The sequence below is a fragment of the Quercus suber genome, unplaced genomic scaffold (assembly GCF_002906115.3).
Source record: "Quercus suber isolate HL8 unplaced genomic scaffold, Cork oak 2.0 scaffold_122, whole genome shotgun sequence".
Taxonomy (NCBI): domain Eukaryota; kingdom Viridiplantae; phylum Streptophyta; class Magnoliopsida; order Fagales; family Fagaceae; genus Quercus; species Quercus suber.
Window position 1 is genome coordinate 1,124,539 of NW_027069587.1, and position 10,755 is coordinate 1,135,293.

The 10,755-nt window shown below is 33.4% G+C and overlaps 1 protein-coding gene across 1 annotated transcript; it reads right to left on the reverse strand.

Annotated features, from left to right (window-relative positions):
* Nucleotides 1–1,379: 1,379 nt before the first annotated feature.
* On the reverse strand, nt 1,380–9,543 carry LOC112027310 (uncharacterized). Its single transcript, XM_024059993.2, has 9 exons — nt 9,405–9,543; nt 9,175–9,274; nt 8,362–8,542; nt 7,050–7,122; nt 6,773–6,952; nt 4,938–5,035; nt 4,667–4,755; nt 4,386–4,559; nt 1,380–1,853 (listed from the first exon to the last, which is right to left on the reverse strand). The coding sequence occupies exons 1-9, from the start codon at nt 9,445–9,447 to the stop codon at nt 1,682–1,684; spliced, it is 1,110 nt and encodes a 369-aa protein (XP_023915761.1). The 5' UTR covers nt 9,448–9,543; the 3' UTR covers nt 1,380–1,681.
* Between the last annotated feature and the right edge of the window lie 1,212 nt (nt 9,544–10,755).

Here is a 10,755-nt window from a genome sequence, read left to right on the forward strand (position 1 = left end):
TTTATTCGGAATGAAGAGACGAGAAGCTGGAGTATTATTTGGCCTATATACATTACATAATAATAAAATCTTTCAAGATTTACAAATTCTCTTATACCCATAAAAGTGGGAGTTTTATGCAATGGGTACAACCTTTTTCTTCAAGATATATAAAACTTTTTAAACTATATATGTGTGTCTATTTGTTTCATTTTTCTTTCCAATGGTACTAGAGATTCAGAATATTCAGTGAATCACTTCCAAAATCTTTATATAAAAGTTAATACTTAGAATTCCTTAGTGCCAAACTCACTCTCTTTTTTTCTTTTCTTTTAAAAAAAATGACGATATTCACAACTAGTTAAAATTTGGTTGCCTAAGCTTCTCTCTTTTCTTCCTTCCCCATCCCTCCCTCCCTCTTTTCTCCTTCTCAAATGCATGCCTAAAGATAAATCTTGAAAGTTCTTATTAATGCATATTTCTGATGTTGTAGAGATAATACACGAACAAAATTGGCCACATCTTTTTGCAGCTTGTACTAATTTGGGCATAATAACTAAGTTTGTATTTGTAAGATAGTCATAGGTACTTAGCACTAGTTTTCTTTTGGATCTGAACCATTTTTCCTTCTTCAAAATATTAAAATAAAGAGCTGATGGTTTGAATCAAATGTAGGCCGGACAATCATGTTTTAGTACCACTAAAGTTACAAATATATATGAGTTGGTAATATGAACCATCAAGATTGGTTGCTTCGATTGTAAGAAAAAAGAAAATTAGACGAGTCTATTTGAAAAAAAAAAAAGCTATGTTACTTTTTAGATTTTTTTTTCAAACTATATAAAATTTCGTGTAGAATTTTTAACAAAGCAGAGTGATACTTTCAAAAAGAGAAAAAGAAAAGAACCATTTAGTACCAAAACAGCAAAATCTTTGAATATTAGCACATTAATTTTCGGTGCAGTCTCATTATTGACACTTCTACAATTTCTTTTCCTACCAACTGACTAGATTCCATGATAGAAACTACAGGAGTGCTGGCTTAAATTGACACTGGCTGACTAGATTCCATGATAGAAACTACAGGAGTGCTGGCTTAAATTGACACTGGCATGGCTTGCAGAAACTGTTAAGAATGCCTTTTGCACCAATGCCTCGTCTGCAACCATAGCTGAAGCCTCTGCTGTCAGCAAAGGTTCAACTAATGGTCTAAACCCTGAACAGCAGAGAGTAATACTACATAAATTATCAGAGCTGTCTTCTCTCCCAGTTAATCCTTGCAGTTGGAAAGCTCTATATCTAATGGTCAAATGATATTAGAATCGTGCGCCCATGCTAAGGGCACAAGTGTTGTTGTCTAAGGGTTTACGGGTGTGAAGGGGGAAGGAAAAGAAAAAATAAAGAGAGAAGCTATTAAGTTCCTCAACCATATACAACAGGCTAAAGTAATGTAGCAATGATAAGTGCATTGTTACAATCTGCAATCATGAATATCAGAACATTTGTTATACCAAAAAAAAAAATATATATTATTCTCCGCAGACCACACTGAACACCAAATTCATGAAATATAATCATGTAGCAACTGATTAAAGTTTCTCAAAATTATTTTCCCACTAAAGCCGAAACTAAATTGCAAATACACCTAAAATTTAAATAACCCAGATGACAGTAAGCATGTTACTTGGCTAAATGATGATGCTTATAAACAGCTAAGCATCTCGGTAAGTTTGGATGCTGCAGCAATGCCACTTACTATGGCACCTTCAATATTTGGACTAACACAAAAATCTCCAGCAATAGCCAGCCTCTTGTTCTTCTCCCAAAGGCATTTCTCCTCTTTAGCTATGCTTGTAGCAGGAAATGCGCTCCCCCTACAAGAGTATCAAAAGTGTCAGAGATACTCAGCAGTACAGCTACATGTATTCAAATGATCTCTATGCCCACAACATGATACAATAACAACAAACACAAAAAACTATAAATTTTCACATAGATAACATAGAAGGATATAGAATACAAATGAAATGGTTCCCAAGTCATTTGCTAGATGATCATCCAAAAACAGTCACAAACTCTAACCTTCCATCCAACCCCAAAAAAAGGACCATCAAATGCCTAATATGACAAGTGGGAAGCTAAAAAATTCCAGCCAGTTTTAGTCACTAAACTCGATGTGGCCACAGATAATCTGCAAACAATTGTTTTGAAAAGATCCAGGGCATATGAGATTCTTTTCTATATACTCCCAGTAAAGGGAAAGTGTTATCATATTTCTAAATCATCAATTGTACTGAGTTCGGAAACACATGGAAAATTGCAGTTGAACATTATATGCTACTTTGGGAACTATGGGAAACCAGACAACATTCAACTGTTTCCTTCTTTATCTCTATTGAATATAGGTTCAATTATCTAATAACCTGAAGCCTATCCTTACATTTGAAAATTTTTTAAAGAAATAACCGCACCCAACTAACCTCCAAAATCTCAACTGGAATCCAGGCACTAGCCTCTTCCAGAAAGAGCAACTGAAAATCTCAATAACCTAAGGAGAAAAGCCAAAGTTAGCTAGCCTATGGTGTTGCCACAGTCCAATTGCATTTTAAGTTCTTTAAAACACAACTGCAGAGGAAGAAGACAAGTCAGGCAGCTTTCAGTTAATGGATACCCTTACCTCATATAAAGGCACACTTTATTCAGTTCTACCTGAAAATATCATTTATAGTCAAATGGGGAGATTCATGAAGGGAAGCTAACTAGAACACTTCCAGCAAATTTCTTTAGTGAAATAGTCGTGAAGATGGAATGCAATTTGAACATTAATGGCAGCACTGCATGTCTTGTTTGTTTGCTAGGTAGTCCACAATTGATGTTATCCATTTAAAAACAAAAACAAAAACAAAAAAATACCAAAAAAATTCAATAAATGGGGTAGGGGGATTTGAACCTTGGACGTTTCCATTGGAAACACTAAGAAGTGCTAGTTGAACAATAAGGCTCTTAGCACAATTTAAGTTTCCAATGTTCAAATCCTTATAAAAAATCATCTTCTATCAGTGTAGTGGACATCCAATGCCAGGAGTGAGGAGGCTAGAATGTGTTCTATCAAATAAATGAGAATTTATCAACTCTAACCACTAGTAAGCCAAGGGAACAAGTATGTCACCATGACTGTTCAGGTTTCAGATTATTGGAAAAGAAAGATAAAGTCTACTTCACATACACTAGGATAGACCAAGGCACAATTTTAAGAATTGTCAAGCCATGCTCATCTATAAATCTGATTTCAACAGAAAGATAACCTTCAGCTCACAATATATATAATTCATGAGACATGGTCCCCCAACTGATTGTGCTACCCCTTGGGTTCTTCAGCTCACAATATCAATAGTCCTGAATCTATTGCATCGCCTACTTCTAGTAAGACTTCTCTAGTTTCAAAAGAAATTCTGAACAATATGCCACTCTTCATGTGGTAGTTGGATGTAGGACTTCTAAGATGGATTTGAATTTTGAAAATGATACTCGGTTTATTTTAATTAGGCTTCTACAACAAATTAATGTCTAGGGATGTAACCCAAAGGGAAGAACTGATTGTAAGAGTGTGAAAAGCTTTTTCTATAATGATTTCCTTTGAGCAATATATGCAATAATGCTACTAACAAGACTGAAAAGACTCTTGTTCATCAATAGATTTCATTAAAATTAACAAAATCTATACGAAGGCGAAGGAAATTTCATTTCAAAACAAGCAGAAAACACAAGAATGGAAAAGGAAGATTGGAACAAGCAATTGAGAGAGAACCACATGAACACATAGAGAACTATTGTACGCATAGAAGATTGGAAGCATTTCAAACCTTATATATACAAGCAACTTAAAATCTACACTGAAATTCAAATCCCTCCCTCGAATTCTCAAATCAAAATGCAACCCCATCAAGTTCTGAGAGATTACAACATTAAATTTTACATGCAGTTTTAGGCTGGAAAATATCTGCCAAGTACTTTGTAGGGCTTAAATTCAACAAGAAGTTAAGACAAGGAAAAGATTCTATATCCGGAGAAAGATGAATACACCATTTAAGAAAGACTTAATTTTGCTATCACAACAAATCTCCAGGTGGAGATAGGCTTATTTTTTGGATGGTTCAGTTCAGCCTAAAGATGGAGTGTGATTTTGAAATTGATCCTGGACACTTTTTTATATAGGTAATAATAATTTTATGGAAAAGAGACTACTTGGTGGACTGGACACTCTTTTTACAACACTAATTTACCAATAACGAAATTATTGAGAATGTACTGAGATTGAAACTTCCAGTCCTATGATTAATATTGGTATGTATGTTTGTGACCTGACAATCAGCAGTCAACCTTTGAATTCTAATCTATATACTGACCATCTATGAGCTTTCTTGAAGAAGGGTTGAGAAATACTAAGTCCAGTGCTCTGAAATTCATGGAAAATTTCTTCAGCTACTTTTTTCAGTGTTGCTTCTGAGAGCTTTTGAAGACCCGTTTGAGCAATTACACTATTTGCATACTCCATTGTTGAATGCAATACCCACCGTTCACTGTGCAGAAAGTGTGCAAGAAAGTAAAAACAATCAATAACACATCTCCTAAAACTTGATCATTTATTTCCATGAATCTGTTAAGAATGTAACATATAAGCATATACCTAGCAGCAGAACGCCCTGGCTTGCTACTGTCACAATGAGCCCAGCTTAGAACTTCAGAATTTATCATTGTGAAGCCTTTTATGGGTATCTGAATTCATGAAATAAAATTCAATGAGACACCATGGTCACCCTCAACTAAATCTCTCAAAATATTAAATTTTCCAAAGGAAAAAGGAAAGAAGCATAAATCAAATGAGCCATGTAAATGTTGATGAATCAGAAAAATATGCAGAGAATATGGAACTTAAAGTTGCATAATTAATATCTTACTGCAGAAAGAGGCTCCGCAAATGCTAGCATGAGAGCAAAACATGGGATAACAGGAATATCTTGCAACTTTGCTGCCAACTCAGGAACCAGATTCAAATCTGCATAAGCAACACAAGCTAGGATGAACTTACACAGTTTTTTTTTTTTTTTTTTAAATATATTTAGAGATAATTACAATATGCTGCCAACCCCACAACTAGAACCCTTTCCTCCCTAAACCCCAAGCACTTTGTGCATGGAGAGATGCCAATTCAACACAATATGCAGTTATTTTTATGCAGTTATACTTTACCAAAGAGTCTAACATAAAAACCAACAAGAACAGTGGGAACTAGGAAAAGAAAGAAACAACTTATAAGATTAAACATATTTTCTGCTCATCACAGAATATTTAGTTGGAAAAACAAAAACAAAAAAATTCAACATCACCTAGACAAAACAATTCTATTTTATCTTCCACCATTGTTTTTAAGGATTTTATCTGACAAATGAAATCATTATAGGAAATGACTTACTATGAATGCAACAAAATATTTGGCTTCATTATCTAATGCTAGCTTATAGCTTTTAACCCTACTTGGCATAACCCAGCTTATCTACTACAATTTTATTTTGAGGCTTCACAATTTAGTACGAGAAGGAATTGCATGAAAAATCCTAACTGTATCAAGCCCACCCCAGATGATTACATGCCCAAAACTGAGTTGATTAGTTCTCTAATTGAAACTATCTAATGAATACTAACACCAGATGTAGGGAACTTAAGGCCTTAAAATTCCATGAAATCCGGTTTACAGAATAAAGTGTTTTGTCCAAAAATATTTCTTCCAACTTCTCACGCATGTCAAAATCATTTCTTTGATCACCCCTGAGTCCCCCCCCCCACCCCCCCCCCAAAAAAAAAAAAACAAAAAAAAATCAAATTAGCACAAAACCTTAAAGTAGCCAGTCCTCATTAATTAATTATTGAGCTTGCCTTAACAAGTGGAAGTTTTTGACTTCCAAAAGAGTTCTGTGAATGCCGCTACTTGATTGCAGTTTATCCATTTGGATTACTGATCGAATTCCTACTTAGTTTTTAAAATGATTAGCCTTTATTTAATGTTGAAAATTAATTTGTGAATAATCTAGCTTGCTGATCTCTACAGACTCTACTGCATCCATACTTAACACACCCATTACATGCACTTGCAAAGTAGCTGTGTCGTGTCTAATTCTGAACTCCAGTCTATCATGTAACCCAGAATGTTTGAAATCATAATAAAAGGAATCCAAGACTGATCTGTGAGATCAAGATTACATTAGAACCCATGCTGATTAGATTTACTGAAGGCTTCCCTGCAAAGGATGACCAGTAGCCACAAAGGAGAAGCTTCCCACACAAGAGGCAGCAGCACTAGATAGCATGGAACTCCTAGAAAAAATTAACGAGGACTGACTTATATCAAACAGGTTCTCCTTTCTTCATCTTTTAGTCAAATTTCTTACAAAAAAATTACAAATTAAATGGTCACTGTGGGCACAACGCGTACAAAATGAAGTGTCTACAGTCACCAGTATGTATTGTTGTGGGGTTCAGGACCCTACCATAAGTTTTATGTCTCATGACCACCAAAATCATCAAACATCATTGCTAATAATCTATAAGGACATTTGATCATTAATCACAATGGAATTTTACAAACACACAAATGCGCGTGCGCATGCTAGAAAGAAAAAAGGGTGCTCAAGCCTAGACGCAACTAGAAGTCATTTGTATAAAGCAAACCGAGTTTTAGAGAGACATCGTTTATCCCCAAAAAAAAAAAAAAGGGAGTGTCAAAGAGACATCATACCAAGAGGCGGTGGTCGTCCTGTTACACTTGTAAACCTTGGAGAAACTATGTTTTTGTCTGAAGCAACTACCCCCTGAAATTGACCAAGATTTTGTCCATCCAAACCAGTCAAAGACCATAAATTCTCGCTCTCTAACCACTCCATCCTTCCAACACCCACCCCAAACTTCCTTTCCACTCCTGAAAAAAAGTAAGACAAGAAATGAGCAATATTTACTGTACATTTGATACTAAATAATAAAAATTTCAAAAGAGAAGAAGTAGGGTTAATACATACCAGGCTCTTGGCATAATGCTTTACATATAGCATTCATGCCTGGCACACCCACATATCTTTTGGTTAATCCTTCCTAAATAAAATTGATAATCAGAGAAATAGTGGCTCGATAGGAATTGATATATGGCTTCGGTTATTTCATGCATTCAACTTCTGCATGTGTCTGAACTATTTATATACACAAACATCTTTCAAAGAAAGAAAAGGGAAAAAGTACACTAAGTTTACATACAAAAACACTTTTTTCCCCTAAAATCTCAAATGGAGGTTAGATATCTCATAGATAGGGTTAAGACTTAAGAGTTACCACGAAGTGAAGAAGAAAGAAGAATCTCACGTAAAAAATGCAGTTTTATAAACATCAGAGTCAAGGTTTGGTAAAGGTTAATCTAGTAAAGGTAAGATTAACTGAAAAGATGTCTCAGTTAATGCTTTTGGATATCATATACCTCTGTTTGAATATCCATGAAAAGGGAGGATATAATTAAAATGTTACTTGAAACATTGTTTCAAAAAGAGTAATCTTCAACAACTATCAATTTCTACTCACTAAAACAAAAAAATAGATATCTATTTCATATTAATCTATTTGCTTTTTGTGATATTTATGTGTACATATACTATTATGCACATCTACGTACAATAAACTATACAATTTAAACTAAAGAAATCCAATTCAATAAAAGAACTAGTGAGATAGAAAAACCATATATTTAACTTGACAACATCAATGTCCTAACTTAAAAGCAGGCTGAAAGGCTGTGGTATGCAGCACAAGCAAAACTAAAAGTAGGAGCACAAATACCCACAAAGCCAAACTAATAGAATTAGGGCACAAATTGATGCTACCATGCCAAACAAACAAAAACAAAATCTTTATCAATCAATTAATCACAAATATAATTTGTGGGAGAAGCATAGCAAGCAATGATAACCAGTTTCAACATATCCTAACCTTTGATAGGTGAAAAAAAATATATAGCACAACTGAACATAGATAACAATAACATAGAAGAGAAGCCCAAATACACTATCGGTCCTTAATCTTTAGCCCATGAGCAATTTTATTTCCTAAAGTTTAAACTGATTGCTTTTAGTACCTAAAAAATTGAAATGGGAAAATTTTTACGCCATGAGGTTTAAAGTAATCACTTTTAATCCCTAATAAACTGATTGCTTTTAGTCCCAAACATGTCAGATTTTATCCTAAGATGATGGAAAGACTAAAAGTGATCACTTTAAACTTCACAACTAAATTAGCTCCTTTATGGGATAAAGTTTAGGGACTAACAGAGAAGAAATAGTAGCAAACCTGTTCCATGTCGAAAAATTTGTTGGAACTACAATCAAAAGATCCAAAACTCTGTTTCCACTCAGCAACAAGACCTCTTGATTCCCACTCACGAACCAGACCCAATACTTCAGCATTGTTGACAGTAAAAAATGGAGCTCCATGGTCGAACACCAGCTCCTTCCCATCTTCAGAAACCTCTCTATTTGGAAATGTTAAAAGCATAGCAACATTAAACACCCCCTTTACATAATACTTCATCAAGCCAACCAAATGGTTTTTGATATAGGCAAAATTCTAACCCAAAACGTTTAGAGATTTTAAAGGTTAACCTAATTGAACGAACTCAGTTATTCCTTACATTAGAACATCATGGTCATATGATTAATTTCACCATTTCCTAACAGTTTAATCTTTTGGGATAATCGACAAGTAGTTTTGAGCTCAAAGATGGTGTCTACTTTACCTCCCATTTAAAAAAATTATTAACCCCATGTGCCTCATTCATTAAGGGGGTCTCGGCACACGCGAGGGAGAGTGCTAGAAGAGTGATGCTAGTCATATTACAAATTTTACTACACATATCTCACAAACTAACGTGCCACTAATCATAATAAGATAATTTACTGCAAAAACTTAACAAACTGACTTGTCATGTCATTGAATGTGATTGTTACCAACAAATTAATAAATGGGTGTTTTGAATTACTTCTTGTGATTGACAACAGCTTTGTAAGAGAGCTATGATGAAATGATTGAATTAAACTTTGGAGAATAATAAATCATCAAAGTAAAAGTGATTGTGATAATGGGGTTTGGAGAAAGAAGTGGTACCTTCTTTGTGACATGCGGCCACCAGGGCCTCTAGCGGACTCGAACAAGGTGACAGAAACGCCATTCTTGGCAAGACTTGATGCACACACTGATCCTGCAACTGCGAAGTAACACACACTTTTTTTTATGTCATATTATAATAATAATTATTATTATTATAATAATTATAGTGTGGATTTTTTTGACAAAAGAGGAAACTTTGAAGAATGAATTTTGAATTGAAAACTCACTTCCACTTCCAACTACGGCAACCTTAGTGGCGACGGTATTCATGCTGTCGGGGTGTCTGTTGTCTCCTTCCCAGATACCGGATTGGTGCTTTTTCTTTTCTCTGCAATAGCCAATAGGACGTCACCGTTTTGGATATGGCATAATATTAAATTATTATTACTACTTAATAATATATATAATATAAAAAAAATACTAAATCACAAATTGCATCGTTTAAGTTGGACCATTCTCACGTGAAAAAAAAAAAAAAACTATAAAATTAATATAAATTTTATTGTGAAGTTTTTTTTTTTAAAAAAAAAAAGTTTTTTCTATTAGTTAATTGCATACTTAACAACAAATTTTTAATAGGATTACACGAAAAACTTGAATTGAATAAATTTGAAACTTGAATAACTCAATTGAATGAACTTCAAGTTAGATGCCTAAAATGAATTTTAATCAAACTTAAAAAGCACAATTCAGGTTCAATTATCTCAATCGATAACAAGTCTGTCATCATTATGGAGTTAATCACCTGATTGAATGTAATTGTCATTGAAAATGTTAACACTATTTTTATTTTATTGATAACTATTTAAAAAGAATGTCTCCATGAATTCAGACTTGAACAATGGTGTTTTTTAACAAAAAAAAACAAAACACAATCCACAACCTGAATGCTTCGATGAAATTGATAAGAAAGGGGGAAAGATATTTCTCTGTGTGCCATTCTCTACAACACCACACGTTGATAAAAATTCTATCATTTGCACAAAATGTTTCCCTATATATATAGATAACCAAAAAGTATGAAATTAAGATATATATTACTCTTTCATAATGAGCACAATTTTTGGACAATGCGTTGGGCTTGGTCCACTATTGGGCAAATCCTATTTGGGTATGGCTTGGCCAGTACTTCTAACTACAATACAACCATATAATTGAATTCAATTGAGAAAACTTAAAATCAAACACCTAAAGATCTGTAACTAAGATATATTTTAGATAAACTAGTAATAATTAACATATTAATCTAAATAAATTTAAAATTTTAAACATATTTTTCGCAAATTATATTAGACAAATCAAAATAATATAGCATAGAAAAACAAATTAATATTATAATTATAATTAATCCTTTATATACAAAACACAATTATATTAATAAACAAATAAATTTGCAAGTTTCACATTGTAACATAAAAAATAATAAAATAAAATAAATACTAAACTACAAAATATAAAGTCATACTAATATATAAGCATAACTCTCACTCTTGTTTAATTTTAAATTTTTTGGCTAAAAGTTTATATTTTTGTTATTAGAGAGGGACTAGTTACAATAAAGTGACATAAATGAAAAAC

Bases quoted from the DNA above. Each gene is read 5' to 3' on its own strand.
- LOC112027310 (XM_024059993.2), bottom strand. From the start codon at position 9,447: ATGAATACCGTCGCCACTAAGGTTGCCGTAGTTGGAAGTGGAA. The intron at 5,036-6,772 runs GTATGATGTCTC...TTGCTTATGCAG, and splicing joins AGGACGACCACCGCCTCTTG to ATTTGAATCTGGTTCCTGAG. The intron at 4,756-4,937 runs GTAAGATATTAA...TCATGAATTCAG, and splicing joins TTGCGGAGCCTCTTTCTGCA to ATACCCATAAAAGGCTTCAC.